Below are 14,266 nucleotides of genomic sequence, written 5' to 3'. Positions count from 1 at the left end.
GGAGCGAAGGCTGTCTCCCTCCACCCTTAAAGTCTACGTGGCTGCGATTGCTACCAGCCACAACCCCGTGGTAGGGAAGTCAGTGGGGAAGCATGACCTGGTCATCAGGTTCCTTAGGGGGGTGAGAAGGCTAAATCCTCCACGGCCCCCCTTTATACCCTCTTGGGACCTGTCTCTAGTGCTCCGAGACGGGTAGAAGCACTGAGAGGCCCCGGCTTTGGGTCGGCTTGCTAAAACTGCTCCAGAGAGTCCATATCGTAGACCCTGTCGAGCTCCCCCGTCCCCTCGGCAGCCAGATGTGGCAGAGCCTCCGGCACCAGGCCCTCACTCGATGAATCCGTGAGAACCGGTAGAGGGCTGGGTTACATATGTAGAGACCTAAGTGGATCCCATATGTGTAAAATCCACGGTATAGTCTCAGAGCCCGTGTTTTCCCGCAGTAACTGGTCTTGTGGTAAGGAGGGAACGGAGACGTCACGTCCCGTCGCCACGGCTGCTGTACCACCGCTGAGCGGCCGGGCACCGGCTCGGCTCCTCAGCGAAAACCTGAATATGTGCTGCACCTTCTGCCTATATACACACACTTACACTTATATAAATGTTACCTTGGCAGCTACCTGAAATAGGTTTACGCTGAAGCACTAAAATAAAGAAATAAAAATAATCTTAACCTATGACTCAACATTAGTGTTATTACTGTTAACTGAAACTAAAATACAAAAGCCGGTGCAATGCACACCAGGTTTTCGCTTAGGAGCCGAGCCGGTGACCCGGCCGCTCAGCAGTGGTACAGCAGCTGTGGCGACGGGACGTGACGTCTCCATTCCCTCCTTCAGGGTACGAGGGTTACATACGTAACCGAGACGTTACGCTCTACAGTATCAACTTTGCCCCAGAAACACTTTAGCAAGAGTCGCAGTTTGCTCTTAATTTAGTGTCATTACTGTCTGAGAAACGATTGAGATTAACAAGAGATTTTAATTTTTTATCAGTTTATCATAACTCATGACTCAACATCAGGGTTATTACTAAAACTAAAATTATTAAAAAAAAAAAATGTTATTAAAATCATTTTTTTATTTTATATACTTACTATGTGTGTGTGTGTGCGTATATACACACACTTACACTTATATAAATGTTACCTTGGCAGCTACCTGAAATAGGTTTACGCTGAAGCACTAAAATAAAGAAATAAAAATAATCTTAACCTATGACTCAACATTAGTGTTATTACTGTTAACTGAAACTAAAATACAAAATATTTCTTATATTTTTAAAATGTATAAACACTAAATAAAACTAAAATTGAAAAATAAATTAACCATAGATAGTATAATTGGAAAAAAAAACATGACAAAAGTGTAAATCAAAACGACAACAAAATTCAAATTGAAGTAAAAAAAAAAACCTAATTCAAAATATGCATAAAAACTACAATAGTATATAAAAATACTAAATTGAACAACATTTGTCTGTCAAACTAATACTATAATGTTTTAGACAAATAAATCCTTGTTTGTCAGTAAGATCTCATTTCAGTACATCTCACTGAAGATTAATGTGAGTTTAATGTGAGTGTACTGGAAGTCATGTATTTCCTTCTGCAGACAAAAAGCAACAGAAAAAGCCTTAAAGTAAACAGAATCAATTATGGGCAAGTACAGCTGGAGTCTTTCTTCATGTGATATTAAAAGAAGCTGTTGATGGCCTGTTGTTCACATGTAAACACTGATCATGGGGCTGAATGAACACTGGAGCGTTTTGTTCAGGAAGTCACGGAGAGACTCCTGCCGTCTCAGTGATCAGGGTTCACATTCATTTCACTTGAGTACCGAGGTGCAGACGGAAAACCCAACGCAGCACTGGAGGCCTGTTCAGATCGGAGATCATCGCCACGCAGCAGGAGCTCGGATGAAGATCTTCACTTCTCAATCTTTGGACATTTGCTGACACTCAGGTAAAACTTTTTTTTTTCTCATAAAAATGATCAAATTTGAGTGATTTGTGCTTAGGAAAAGAAAAAAATATCTATAGTCCATAGGTTAAGAAAAATAATCCTGTTGATTTTTCTTACCCCATTTTTCTTATTTCAAGCATAAATGGATTTTTAAGCTATTAAAAACATTTTTGTTTACTGAAATAAAGCTAAAAATAAAATAAAAATATTTATGAAAAACAAAAATGTGATTTTTTTCAAATAAATGAAATAAATGTATATTAAAAACTAAAATTACTAACTGGAAATAAAAACTACATTAAAAAAAATGAAATAATAAATTTTAATCTAAAACTTTGGAGCTTCTCTACAAAAAAAAATAATACAAAATCTCACTTAGTATTTTTGTCATTTCCAATACAAATATCTAAAAATCAAGATACATTTACTTGAGATGCATAACAATATACAATATTAAGTCTTGTTTTCTTCTAAAAATGGTCAGTGAGCTTATGCTTAAGACAAGAAAAAATATTTAAATTAAAATTATTTTAAAAAATATATATTTTCTGAAAACAAGATTTAAAAATGATCCTTTTTAGATTATCCACTAAATGCATCTTGATTTAAGAATGTTTAGATATTTGATCTGTAAAACACAAAAAAATAAAAAACCTGAGTTTGCTTGTGACATTTGGATTCGCTGAATTTTGATCCACATGATTTCTGTATACACTAATAGACTTAATCTTCACAAAATGTTGATTTTTGATGGTGTTTCTAGGCTGGGTCAGCTGATTTGCTGCTGCGGTCATATCCTGTCAGACAGAAATGAGAAGTCTGTGTTGAAGGACCAAAGGATCAGTCCTTATTTCCTCTGAGACGAACTATTGAACAGGAGCCGCTCGGAGATGTTTGCTCTCCTGTTCGTCTGTGGAATCCTGTTCGCTCAAGTTCAGGGTAAGAAAACCAGCGCTCATCTTACTGTAAGATCAAAACTACAGAGGAGATCTAGCTCACTTCTCAGTTATTTCTCTTAGAAGGCAAACAGAGACCTTTGCTGAAGTCCTACATGTGTCTCCTCTAGAGTTTCAGAAGAATCTCAACAGTGTCTCCAATTGTGCTCGGATTTACAAAGATACATTCAAAAATCAGAGCTCAAACATTTCTCGCCAGATGATCTAAGTGGCTCTTCACATTCATTTTACGTGATCCCAGCTAACAGGGAACATTCTCTCGTTTACTAATGTTTTTTAAAAGTTATATAAATGTTTGGACAAAGCAGTTTATGGAACATTGTGACGTAATTAATATTTGATGTACATTCTCATTACATTGAGTGAAAACGTTCTTAGAACAACATTCTGGAACGTCCTCATGATGTTATTTTTACGTGATGAACATTCGAAGAAACCTTTAAATAACATAAGTACAACAAGAAAACTAGACATATTTACATTCTTAAAATAAACACTCAAGTAACGTTATATTTTAGGTAAAAAAAAAAAATATATATATTAGAACGTAACCTTTATGTAATGTTTTTATCATGAAAACTGGACATTTTAACGTTCTCAGAGCATTTAAAATAAACGTTCAAGTATCGTTATGTTTGGATAAAACTAAAATTAGTAGAACATTATAAGAAACGTTTTTGTAACCTTTAAATAACGACAGGAAAACTGGACATTTTAATGTTTTAAAAACACATGGTTCCAATATATGTTCCATAAGTTATAAAAAAACGTTATTTTATGAATGAATGTTAAAATGTTGTTCAATATCTTTTTACATTTCTAAGTGATATGGATGAAAACTCTAGAGATCTGAGGAGAGTTCAGTCAGTTATCATGTGAGCAGCGCTGTTGGGTTTGGATTTACTGAGGTTCTTCTGCGCATTATAGGTTTGAGAGTTTATGAATCTAGTAAGAAACACTTTCCTATAAAATATGAAGTCTGTTCATAACTCAATTTGGGGACTTTTTATGAGTTTTATTATTTTTAATGCAACTTGTTAGATGTCTGCGAGAACAGTGTGAGTTCTCTAAATATTCTTATTTGGAAAAACAGAGAAATATGATTCAAAATTACAATAACATTGAATAAAAATGGCGTCGTTCCTCAACATTTCTGTCTTGTTTTCCAGTACAAATATCTAAACAGTCTTAAATCAAAATGCATTTAGTTAAGATGCAAAATTACAAAATTAAAAAATATATATATATATATAATTGATTAAACAAGAACAGATATCGTCAGTACTTGTTTTCCATTTAAATTAACTTTTCTGAACCTGATGGCAGATATTTATTTTTGCTTTAGTAATAAACAAACTTCTAATTCGGTGTCATTTTGCATCTCAAGTAAATGCATCTTAGATATTTGCACTAGAAAACAAGTTGAAAGAAACATCTGAAATGTTCTGCTAAAATTAGTATTGTTCTCAGGCTCCTATGTTTTATGTTCAGCTATTTCACTTTAATAGCAAAAAAACCTATTCATCACCATTAAAGTGAAATTACTGAAACTACACATAGAAGCCTGATAAAAATGCTCATTTTAAAAGGAAATGTTAAACGACACTTAGAGGCTTTTGCATCTGAACTCTTCAGATATACTGAGGAAGAACATCAGTTTTACAGTCTACTCAACTGGTTTTGGGGAATTTTGTTGATTGTAAATTAGTTGATTAATTGATGTGAAATTCTCAGTATAGCTTGTTGAAAACAGTTTGAATATGATGGGGGAAAAGTCTTAATGATTCCAGTTCGTGCTTTAGATAGGAAAGCAGAAGTGAGAGGAAGATCTGGATGTTTGGGCTGATTGCGCAATGCAGATCACTGACTCGACATGTTCTCACCACACACACACACACACACACACACACGTCTGGTCAGCTATCCTTGTGGGGACTCTCCATAGGCGTAATGGTTTTTCTACTGTACAGACCGTATATTCTATTGCCCTACACCAACCCTACACCTAAACCTACCCCTCACAGGAAACTTTCTGCATTTTTAGATTTTCAAAAAACTTCATTCTGTATGATTTATAAGCTTTTGTACCCGTGGGGACCACAATTTAGGTCCCCACCGTGACACGAGTCCCCATGAGTCTGTGTGTAGTCAGGTTTAAGTCCCCACCAGGATATATAAACCAGTACACACACACACACACACAGACAGCTTTCATTTCTCTTCTCATCACTCCACCCTTAAGAACAGCACATTCACATTTACCCTTTTCTTATTAGTGTGACACTGAGATGAAACCCACACGTTTCATGAGAACTGCTGTAAAGAGAGCCGGGATGACGCTGTGTGTTTTGGTTTTAAAGGAGTAGTTCACCCAAAAATTAACATTTGCTGAATATGTCCTCACCCTCAGGCCATCCAAGATGTGGATAAGTCGTGAAAACAGATTTGGAGAAATGTAGCATTACATCACTTGTTCAGCAATGGAGCCTCTGCAGTGAATGGGTGCCGTCAGAATGAGAGTCCAAACAGCTGATAAAAACAATAATCCACAAGCAATCCACAAGACTCCAGTCCATCAATTAATGACTTGTGAAGCGAAAAGCTGCGAGTTTTTAATAAATCCATAATCAAGACGTTTTAAACTTTTTAAGCTTCTGGCTAAAATATGACTCCATAATTCATAACAATGCTTCCTGCAGTGAAAAAGTCCATCCCCTTTTGTCCTCTCACATCAAAATCCACCCAAATATACTGTTTTAGACTGTTTTTGCTTTAAACGGTGCTTAATCTATGCAGATTTCTCTCCTGATTCAGACATTCAAACAATATTATGGAATAAGGACTCATATTTTAGCAACAGTTTGAAGTTAAAAACATCCCGATGGATTTGTTTCTTACAAACATGCAGCTTTTCACGTCACAAGACTTTAACGGAAGGACTGGACTGGAGTGGATTGTAGTGATGTTTTTATCAGCTGTTTGGACTCTCATTCTGACGGCACCCATTCACTGCAGAGCATCCATTGGTGAGCAAGTGATGTAATGCTAAATTTCTCCAAATCTGATGAAGAAACAAACTCATCTACGTCATGGATGGCCTGAGGGTGACTACATTTTAAGCAAATATTAATTTCTGAAAAATCTGAAAGAGAACTTAGTAAACCAAGATATAGGTCAGATTTTGTGTAAAAACAAAAAACCAAGGGAACTAGTTAAGCACACACTATTACAGTGAATGGTTTGTGGTTTTACTGCAGGTAAATCTAGGTTAAATATACAGAATATAATAATTCTTCAGCTATTTCTGTACTGTTTCACATATGATTTAAAATAGTATTCAATATGAAGTGTGCAGTACGCAGTACATTAGAGTTTCATGTGCTGAATTCAAGTGAATTCACTTTTATTTATTGCACTTTTATAATGCAGATCATTTAAATGCAGCTTCACAGGAATATACAGGAAAATAACAGTGTTGCAAAATTCAGCGATTATGAAATGACTCTGAGCTGTACAGAAAACAATGGATAGTGTCAATATTCCGATCAATGAATGACTTCTGAGGAAATCCAGAGGGATTGTGCAACTGAGAGCAGGAAACTGTAGCGTTTGATGTGGTTTGTCAGATGGAGGTGGATCTGTGAGGAGTTTCAGTGATCTATTGGTGAAACCGCTGAAATTTATGGATGTCTGAGGTGACGAGAGGTCAAGAAAGTGTTCAAAATGTCATTATTGTGAGTCCCAAACCATCCATTGTTGCGAAACGATGAGATAAATTCTCATTTTTATCTATTTTTACTGAATTTAGATCTTGTTTTCTCATAATGAATATGGAGTAACATCTTATCAACCATACTGTATCATATTTGAAACACCAGTTTCTAAGGCCTCTAACACGATCAAAACTTTGCTGCTGTCGTCGTTTAGCAAGTAAAAGGTCTTTTAGTTTAATTGTACAGTAAAAATCAGTGAGAATCAAATAAGATAATCAGGCTTTTGTTTGCAGAAGCTTTAATTTCAGCGTTCCTCGGTGGAGGAAGGATCTTCCCAAACTTCTAAAACATCTTTTGAGGAATGTTTATTTGTTCATCTCTGAATTGTCATTATATCGCATTGCATTATATGTTTTGATCATCAAACTAAACATTTAAATATCATCTTACTAAGACATATTATTGGAGATATAGAGTGACGACTGATATTTATATCATTTTAAGTATCTGCTATACGCTATACTGTTATGCTTGATTTACATTACAATCAGAATTTCCAAATTTTTGTCTTTATTTTGTTAGATTGAGCTGTTTTTTCCTCCATATTCTCACTATATCTGACAATGCGAGTCATAAAAACCTAATGGATCACATATAATACAAAACATAAAACACATACGCAAACTTTTTTTTGTTCAACAAGCTGTTCCATTTCAAAAAATTAATTTTCTGACTATTATTTGATATGTCAGGCTTCCCGTCTGTGTTTTGATTGGCAGGTTGGTCTGAGCCGCGGCTCAGACTGAACTCTGGAGCTCCGGTCGGTACGGATGTGATTCTTGACTCTGGTTCTCCTCTTCATCTGATCTGTGAAGGCGATGGACCGGTCACATGGCTTCCCCGACTGGCCAGACACAAGCGTTTCATCTCCAAGGAGGTCGGAAACGTCCGGAGTTTCCGTGTGAATATAGCCACGGCGGATTTTACAGGAACATACAAGTGCGTCTATATGAGCGGAAATGATTCAAACGAGTCATCTTCGGTTCATGTGTTTGTCAGAGGTGAGTGAACACTTTCAATGCTTTCATTTCTGCTTCTGAACTAAACATGCTTTACAAATGCAGAAACAAGATCTCGAAGATCTGTGTTGGTTGTAGATCCCCGAATTCTCTTCGTCTCGCCGAGTACGTCTCTGCGTTATGTGCGGAAAGAAGGTGAAGATCTGACACTCCCGTGTCTTCTGACCGACCCCGACGCCACGGACTTCACCTTCCGCATGGATAACGGCTCAGCGGTGCCCTACGGCATGAACGTGACCTTTGACCCCAAAAAGGGCGTCCTGATTCGCAACGTTCAACCTGGATTTAACGCCGACTACATTTGCAGCGCTAGAATCAGAGGGGTTGAGAAAGTGTCGAAGATATTCTCGATAAACGTCATTCAACGTGAGTTTCACTGAAACCCAAGTGTGCTTTCGTATGAATCAAAGAATAAAAGCTCCAGACTGAAACATTTTAGAATTCTGTGATTTCGCAAACCGTTCCAAAGACAAACATTTTCGAATTTCAAACAGTTTGAAATCACAAAATTTTCCAAATGTTCCAGTTCATTATTTTGCCGAAAGAATAATGTACAACAAGTTTTGCCAAACTGGAGTTGATGAAAGCTAAAATGTCAAAATAATAAAATAAAATAAAATAATAATTAAAATAAATAATAAAAAAAGACATCAGTGAATTGTGTAAACCATATGTTTAATTTAATTAATTAAATAATTATTGAAATATTAATTTAAAATCTCTTCATAATTTTAGGTAAAAATTATATATATATATATATAAATATTAATTATATTATATATGTTTATTTATTAAATATATAATTAATATTACATGTAATATTATTATTAAATATACAAGTAAATATGTAAGGTCAAAGGGATTTGGCTGACAAAAAAGTTTGTGAATTCCTGATGTACAAGATTCACTTCATCAAAACTATAAAAAGATAATGAAGTTAATAAAAGCTACTCATTTAATAACTCTATTATGTAATCAAATGACAAAAACTGCAGATTTTAAGAATGAGAATAAATTGAAACATTTTAGAATTCAAAAAGGTTTATTTATTTTTATGCCAAATGAACAATGGACAGCAGGGCTTTGATGAAAAACTAATAATCAATTAAATTGTAAAATAGATAAATAAATAATTTTAACATAAAAACTAATTTAAATTAAACCCTTACTTAAAACAATTAAATCTTTTTATTTGTTTACCTGCCTGCCATCAACCAACATCAAAGAACCATGAACGTGTAAATGTGTTATTGAGATATTAACTTAAAATCTTATTCTACTTATGTAAATATTGAATATTTTGAATATTTTTCGTATAAAATATTTATTAAATACGTATAACTATATATAATAAAATTAATCAATTAATAAATATTTATATATTATATACACACAAGTAAATATTTTAGGAGGTCAAAGGGATTTGGTTTGGGAATCCCTGATGCACAACATTCGCTACATCAAAACTATAACAAGATATTTAAGTAAAAAAAGCTACTCATTTAATAACTCCTCTATACTTTTTTATTCAGGATTACGTTTTCCACCGTACGTGTTTCTGAAGAGAAGCGAGTATGTCAAACTGGTGGGAGAGAGATTTCAGATCAGCTGCACCACAAACAACCCCAACTTTTACTACAACGTCACATGGACGCACTCCTCTAGAACGGTACGATTGCGTCAAACTATGACACAGCACAGCCGTTTTCAACATTGATAATAATCTGATATGTTTCTTGAGCAGCAAATCAGCATATTAGAATGATTTCTGAAGGATCATGTGACACTGAAGACTGGAGTAATGATGCTGAAAATTCAGCTTTGATCACAGGAATAAATTATATTTTAAAATATATCCACATAGAAAACACTTTAAATAGAAATAATATTTCACAATATTTCTATTCTTACTGTATTTTTCATCAAATAAATGCAGCCTTGTTGAGCAGAAGAGACTTGTTTTTCTCGGTTCATTCCCAGCTGCCCCGAGCAGAAGAGAAATCTACGATGGAAGGGGATCGTTTGGCCATCGAGAGCATCCTGGTCATACCGGCTGTTCAGCTGTCTGATTCGGGGAACATCACCTGTATGGGTCAGAACGAGGCCGGAGCCAACAGCTCCACCACACACCTGCTGGTCGTGGGTGAGAAACGGAGAGCAAATCAGACTGTCAACTGGTGTAGATAGATGGATGGATGGATGATAGATGGATGGATGGTTGGGTGGGTGGATGGATGGATGGATGGATGGATGGTTGTTAGGGGTTAGGGTTGTAGTTCATTTCCACTAACACTATGAAAACACTGATTTGTGACAGACGAGCCGTGCATTCGACTCTCCCCGAAGCTCTCGTCTAAACTCACTCACCGCGGTCTGTCCATCGAGGTTAGCGAAGGCGAAGATGTGGATCTCGGGGTTTTGATCGAAGCGTATCCACCGCTGATCTCACACCAGTGGGAGACTCCAACATCCCACAATGCCTCACTCCCAGAGAACAGGTTTTATAACTATAACGACAGGTCAGTCTAAAACTCGCACGCCAGATTGACATATTCGTGAGCCGAATGTGATTGCTTTTTACAGGATATGTTGAGGTCACTGTGAGGGTTGTGAATCTATAGGTACGAGGCGCTGATGTTCCTCAAGAGACTGAACTTCCAGGAAACCGGCCGCTACACACTCCACGTCAAGAGCAGCATGAAAAATGCCTCCATTACTTTTGATATTAAAATGTACAGTAAGTACAGTTGCAAATTATTACAAAAATTTCTATTTTAATTCCATGTATTTAGTACATTTTTATATTTATATATATTATATTTTTATTTATTTTTTAATTTTAATAAATAACGATTTATGTATTTAATTTATTTATAATTATTTTATAATTTTTTTTATTACATGTTCCAGATTAAATATGAAGTTAAGCTTTACCAACAGCACACTCAGGCACTTCAGTTGTAAAAAGCAGGTTAAATTAACCCTTAAAATCAATTTTAATCAGTTACATCAAATTTACATTAAATATTATTTAATGGACTTGAGATCACATGAACTAACAATCAACAGTTGCATTTTTAAGAGGAATAATATTTATCATTTTTAATTGTACGTATTTTTACGTTATCAGTATGTTTGTTTATTTTATATTTATTTATTTTATATTTACTTTTATTGTTTTATATTACGTATGTTCCAGATGAATGTAAAGAAAAGTTAAGTAAAATTAATCTTAACATTAAAATCAAAAGTTGTATCGGTTAATATTGTTCAATGAACCTGAGATCAATGTATTCAATCAATGGATTGCTAATTTTTCATGTTAATTAAGGCAATAACTAATAAGACCTTTTTGTAAAGTGTTACCAGTTATTCCTTAAAAATGTTCTCTAAATTTGTCTAAATCATCTTTTTTAACCTTGTTCTTCTGTCCATACATTTAAAACACAATAAACATGGAAAATGATGTTCATAATAGTATATTTTATATAACTTTGCACAGACAATGTTAACACACGTTTGTGTCTGTATTTTCAGCTCCTTGTATATTTGGGCCTGTTTGCTTCCATTGCAAGTTCATTACTCCAACTGCAACACAAAAAAAATTAGAGGAAATCAATGCTGCTGATAGAGCTAAACTTTCTGAACCCAGAACCTGTAAAGAAATCAAGTAACATTTCCTTCTGAAACATTAAAGCTGATTCTGTTTCACAGCGAAACCCGTAGCGACGGTGAGATGGGAGAACGTCTCCACTCTGTCATGCAGGTCCTATGGATATCCAGCTCCCAGCATCCTTTGGTACCAGTGCACAGGAATCAGAACCACGTACGTCATTATATCTGACACTGACAGCCTGTTGTGAGCTCAAAACCAACATGACTTTAAAATCAAAACCCATTTTACTTTTGAAATGCACATTTTTGCTTCTATGATTTATCAGTGCACATTATTCTAGCCATCATACAAAGGCACTTTTCACCATCCGGTCAATTCCTCAGGTCATTCCCTACAGCCTTTTCAGTGAAAAACTCTTTTGTAATCAGATGCATCTTTCTTTCCTCTTTAAAGAAACTATAACCTTTTTTACCCTATTTTAAATAATGAATCATTCAGACTCATTATTATTGGGAAGATTAGACATTTTAACCAGATAATTTTTTTATGTATTAATCACCTCAAAGACACAGATGCTATGCAACACTTAACTTGTAACCAGGAAAATAAAAGTTCTTGTGATTTAATCAGTAAATGATACAAAATAAGTCAATGAATGAAAACAATCAAATGTAACATCACAGGCAACTCAAACAGCAGCCAATATTGTCTAATTTGATGATGCAGAGATAAATAAAAATTTAGAAAAAACTCATATTTTTCCAATTATATTTATGTATCAGCTTATCAAAATCAAAGTTTTGGCATTAATAACAAAAATAAGTATTTCAAATGTATGATTTAAATGATTTAAACATTTTATCATCTGCAAATATTTAATATAATCTGAAAATGAGTCCAAAATATGTTCAAATGCTCCATTTAATGTACTTTACACTTTATAAAATCAGCTTTCACAAAATCTATCGTTTACTTTTCCTGTTTGGATGCGGGAAAGACGATTTTAATAAATATTTTATACGAAAAATATTCAAAATATTCAATATTTACATAAGTACCATAAGACCGATGCAGCAGAAAACATCTGACTCATGTTTGCATTTTCTTCTGTCTGGGAGATTAGGCATAAAATCATGTCATACATCTGGAAACGAGCTGAGAATTTAACATTTTTTGAACAGACGCAGTTTTTTTTTTTTCAAGTATTGGATTTGTTTGGCAGATATAATGCAGAACAGTGTAATTAGTGCAGATTCTAGATTGTCTAAAATGACTCTTTCAGCAGGAGCAGCTTTGATTATTGTCGTATTGAAGTTGTATTTGATTATTATTGTATTTTATGTGTTCACCAGCTGCCCAGAAAACTCCACGGGTCTTCAGCCCGTCCAGACGCAGACGCTGGCATTTCATAAGGATCCGTACGGCTCGGTGGGTGTGGAGAGCGTCCTGACCGTGGGACCGTCCAACCAGAGGATGACCGTGGTGTGTGTGGCCTTCAATCTGGTGGGACAAGGCAGCGACACCTTCGCCATGGACGTCTCCGGTAAACAAATGCTTTAGACGGTTCTTAGAAAGAACACAAGCTGATCTCCCTGGTGTATTGATCATGTGAGTGTGTTTTTGTCTCAGATCAGCTCTTCACCAGCGCTATGTGTGGATCTATAGTCGCGATGGTGGTTCTAGCGCTGCTGCTCATCTTCATGATCTACAAGTACAAACAGGTGAGATGATCACAGCTGCTTCCAAACTCAAATCTGCTTGATCGGCCAAAACGTATTCAAATGAATCCACACTTCTTGTTTTTCACACCAGCTACATGTCACAATTCAGTTTAATCATTTAAATCAGGGGTGTCCAACCCTGTTCCTGGTGATCTACCTTCCTGCAGAGTTCAGCTCCAACCCTGATCAAATCTCATGTACAGATCTTCCTAAGTCAAATTTATATGTATATCACAATTCACATTGTTTCAAAGCAGCTTTTGTTTTTTAGATATTCATAGGGTTTTCATTTTTGAGTGGAGTCCTGTGTGAACAGTAAATGAAATTAAACCATCCCTGTTGACTCTTATCGACACACACGTCCATAAACTCATGAACATCACGTTCTTTTAAATATTTCAAACCTGTTGATTGCACACAGTGAATTACTCCGCAGTATTGTGTTGATATGTGTGTAAAACCTTTCAACAGCAGACTGAACTCTAGTTTGTGTCTTGCGGTAGAAACCCAGATACGAGATCCGCTGGAAAATCATTGAAGCCACAAATGGAAACAACTACACCTTCATTGACCCGACAAAACTACCATACAATGAGAAATGGGAGTTTCCTCGAGACAAACTAAAGCTCGGTTTGTGTAATACAAGATTATGCACTTTGGGAATTTCATCAAAGCCTGTGCATTTAGAATGCAGTCACTGATGGAGTGATTGTGGTGGTTGTATGTGCAGGAAAGACTCTGGGAGCAGGAGCCTTTGGGAAGGTGGTGGAGGCCACAGCTTACGGCCTGGGCAAAGAGGACAATGCCACACGTGTAGCTGTCAAAATGCTGAAAGGTCAGAATGCATGACAATTACAAAGAGTACTATAGTATTACCAAGGTTTTTTTTGTTTGTTGGTTTGTTTTTAATAGATATGTACTATGGTAATACTATGGTAATGGAATACTGTGGAACACCGTGTACATTTCACATTTTTCGCACCTATTTTATTTATAGGGCCTTTCGCACCGCAGGAACCTTTTCATAGTACCAGAACTAATTGTGGAACTACCCACTTTTTGGCGTGTTCGCACCGCCGGAACTGGGAGCGATTTTAGTACCGGACTGCCTTTTTCGAGAACCAAATTAGCTCCTACTCCGGAGCAGGGTCTAACCAGCACAACTGGTACTAATCGTGACGTAAGTAGACATTGATTGGCCAAACGCGTATGAAAACGCCC

General features: G+C 35.7%; 1 protein-coding gene across 1 annotated transcript in view; it reads left to right on the top strand.

Moving 5' to 3' along the window:
* Positions 1-1,553: 1,553 nt before the first annotated feature.
* Positions 1,554-14,266, top strand: part of LOC107690878 (macrophage colony-stimulating factor 1 receptor) — a 22,640-nt gene continuing 9,927 nt past the window's right edge. Inside the window, exons 1-13 of the mRNA XM_016489298.1 lie at positions 1,554-1,960; positions 2,724-2,899; positions 7,409-7,690; positions 7,787-8,074; positions 9,241-9,377; positions 9,689-9,851; positions 10,026-10,227; positions 10,330-10,445; positions 11,423-11,534; positions 12,677-12,867; positions 12,954-13,045; positions 13,549-13,675; positions 13,776-13,880. Coding sequence (XP_016344784.1) covers positions 2,851-2,899; positions 7,409-7,690; positions 7,787-8,074; positions 9,241-9,377; positions 9,689-9,851; positions 10,026-10,227; positions 10,330-10,445; positions 11,423-11,534; positions 12,677-12,867; positions 12,954-13,045; positions 13,549-13,675; positions 13,776-13,880 — 1,864 coding nt within the window. The 5' untranslated portion in view covers positions 1,554-1,960; positions 2,724-2,850. The remainder of the gene's footprint in view (positions 1,961-2,723; positions 2,900-7,408; positions 7,691-7,786; positions 8,075-9,240; positions 9,378-9,688; positions 9,852-10,025; positions 10,228-10,329; positions 10,446-11,422; positions 11,535-12,676; positions 12,868-12,953; positions 13,046-13,548; positions 13,676-13,775; positions 13,881-14,266) is intronic.

Source organism: Sinocyclocheilus anshuiensis, unplaced genomic scaffold (assembly GCF_001515605.1).
Source record: "Sinocyclocheilus anshuiensis isolate Anshui unplaced genomic scaffold, SAMN03320099.WGS_v1.1 scaffold5315, whole genome shotgun sequence".
Classification (NCBI taxonomy): Eukaryota; Metazoa; Chordata; class Actinopteri; order Cypriniformes; family Cyprinidae; genus Sinocyclocheilus; species Sinocyclocheilus anshuiensis.
Note: the sequence above shows the minus strand (reverse complement) of the source record. Positions and strands in the feature narration are given on the sequence as shown.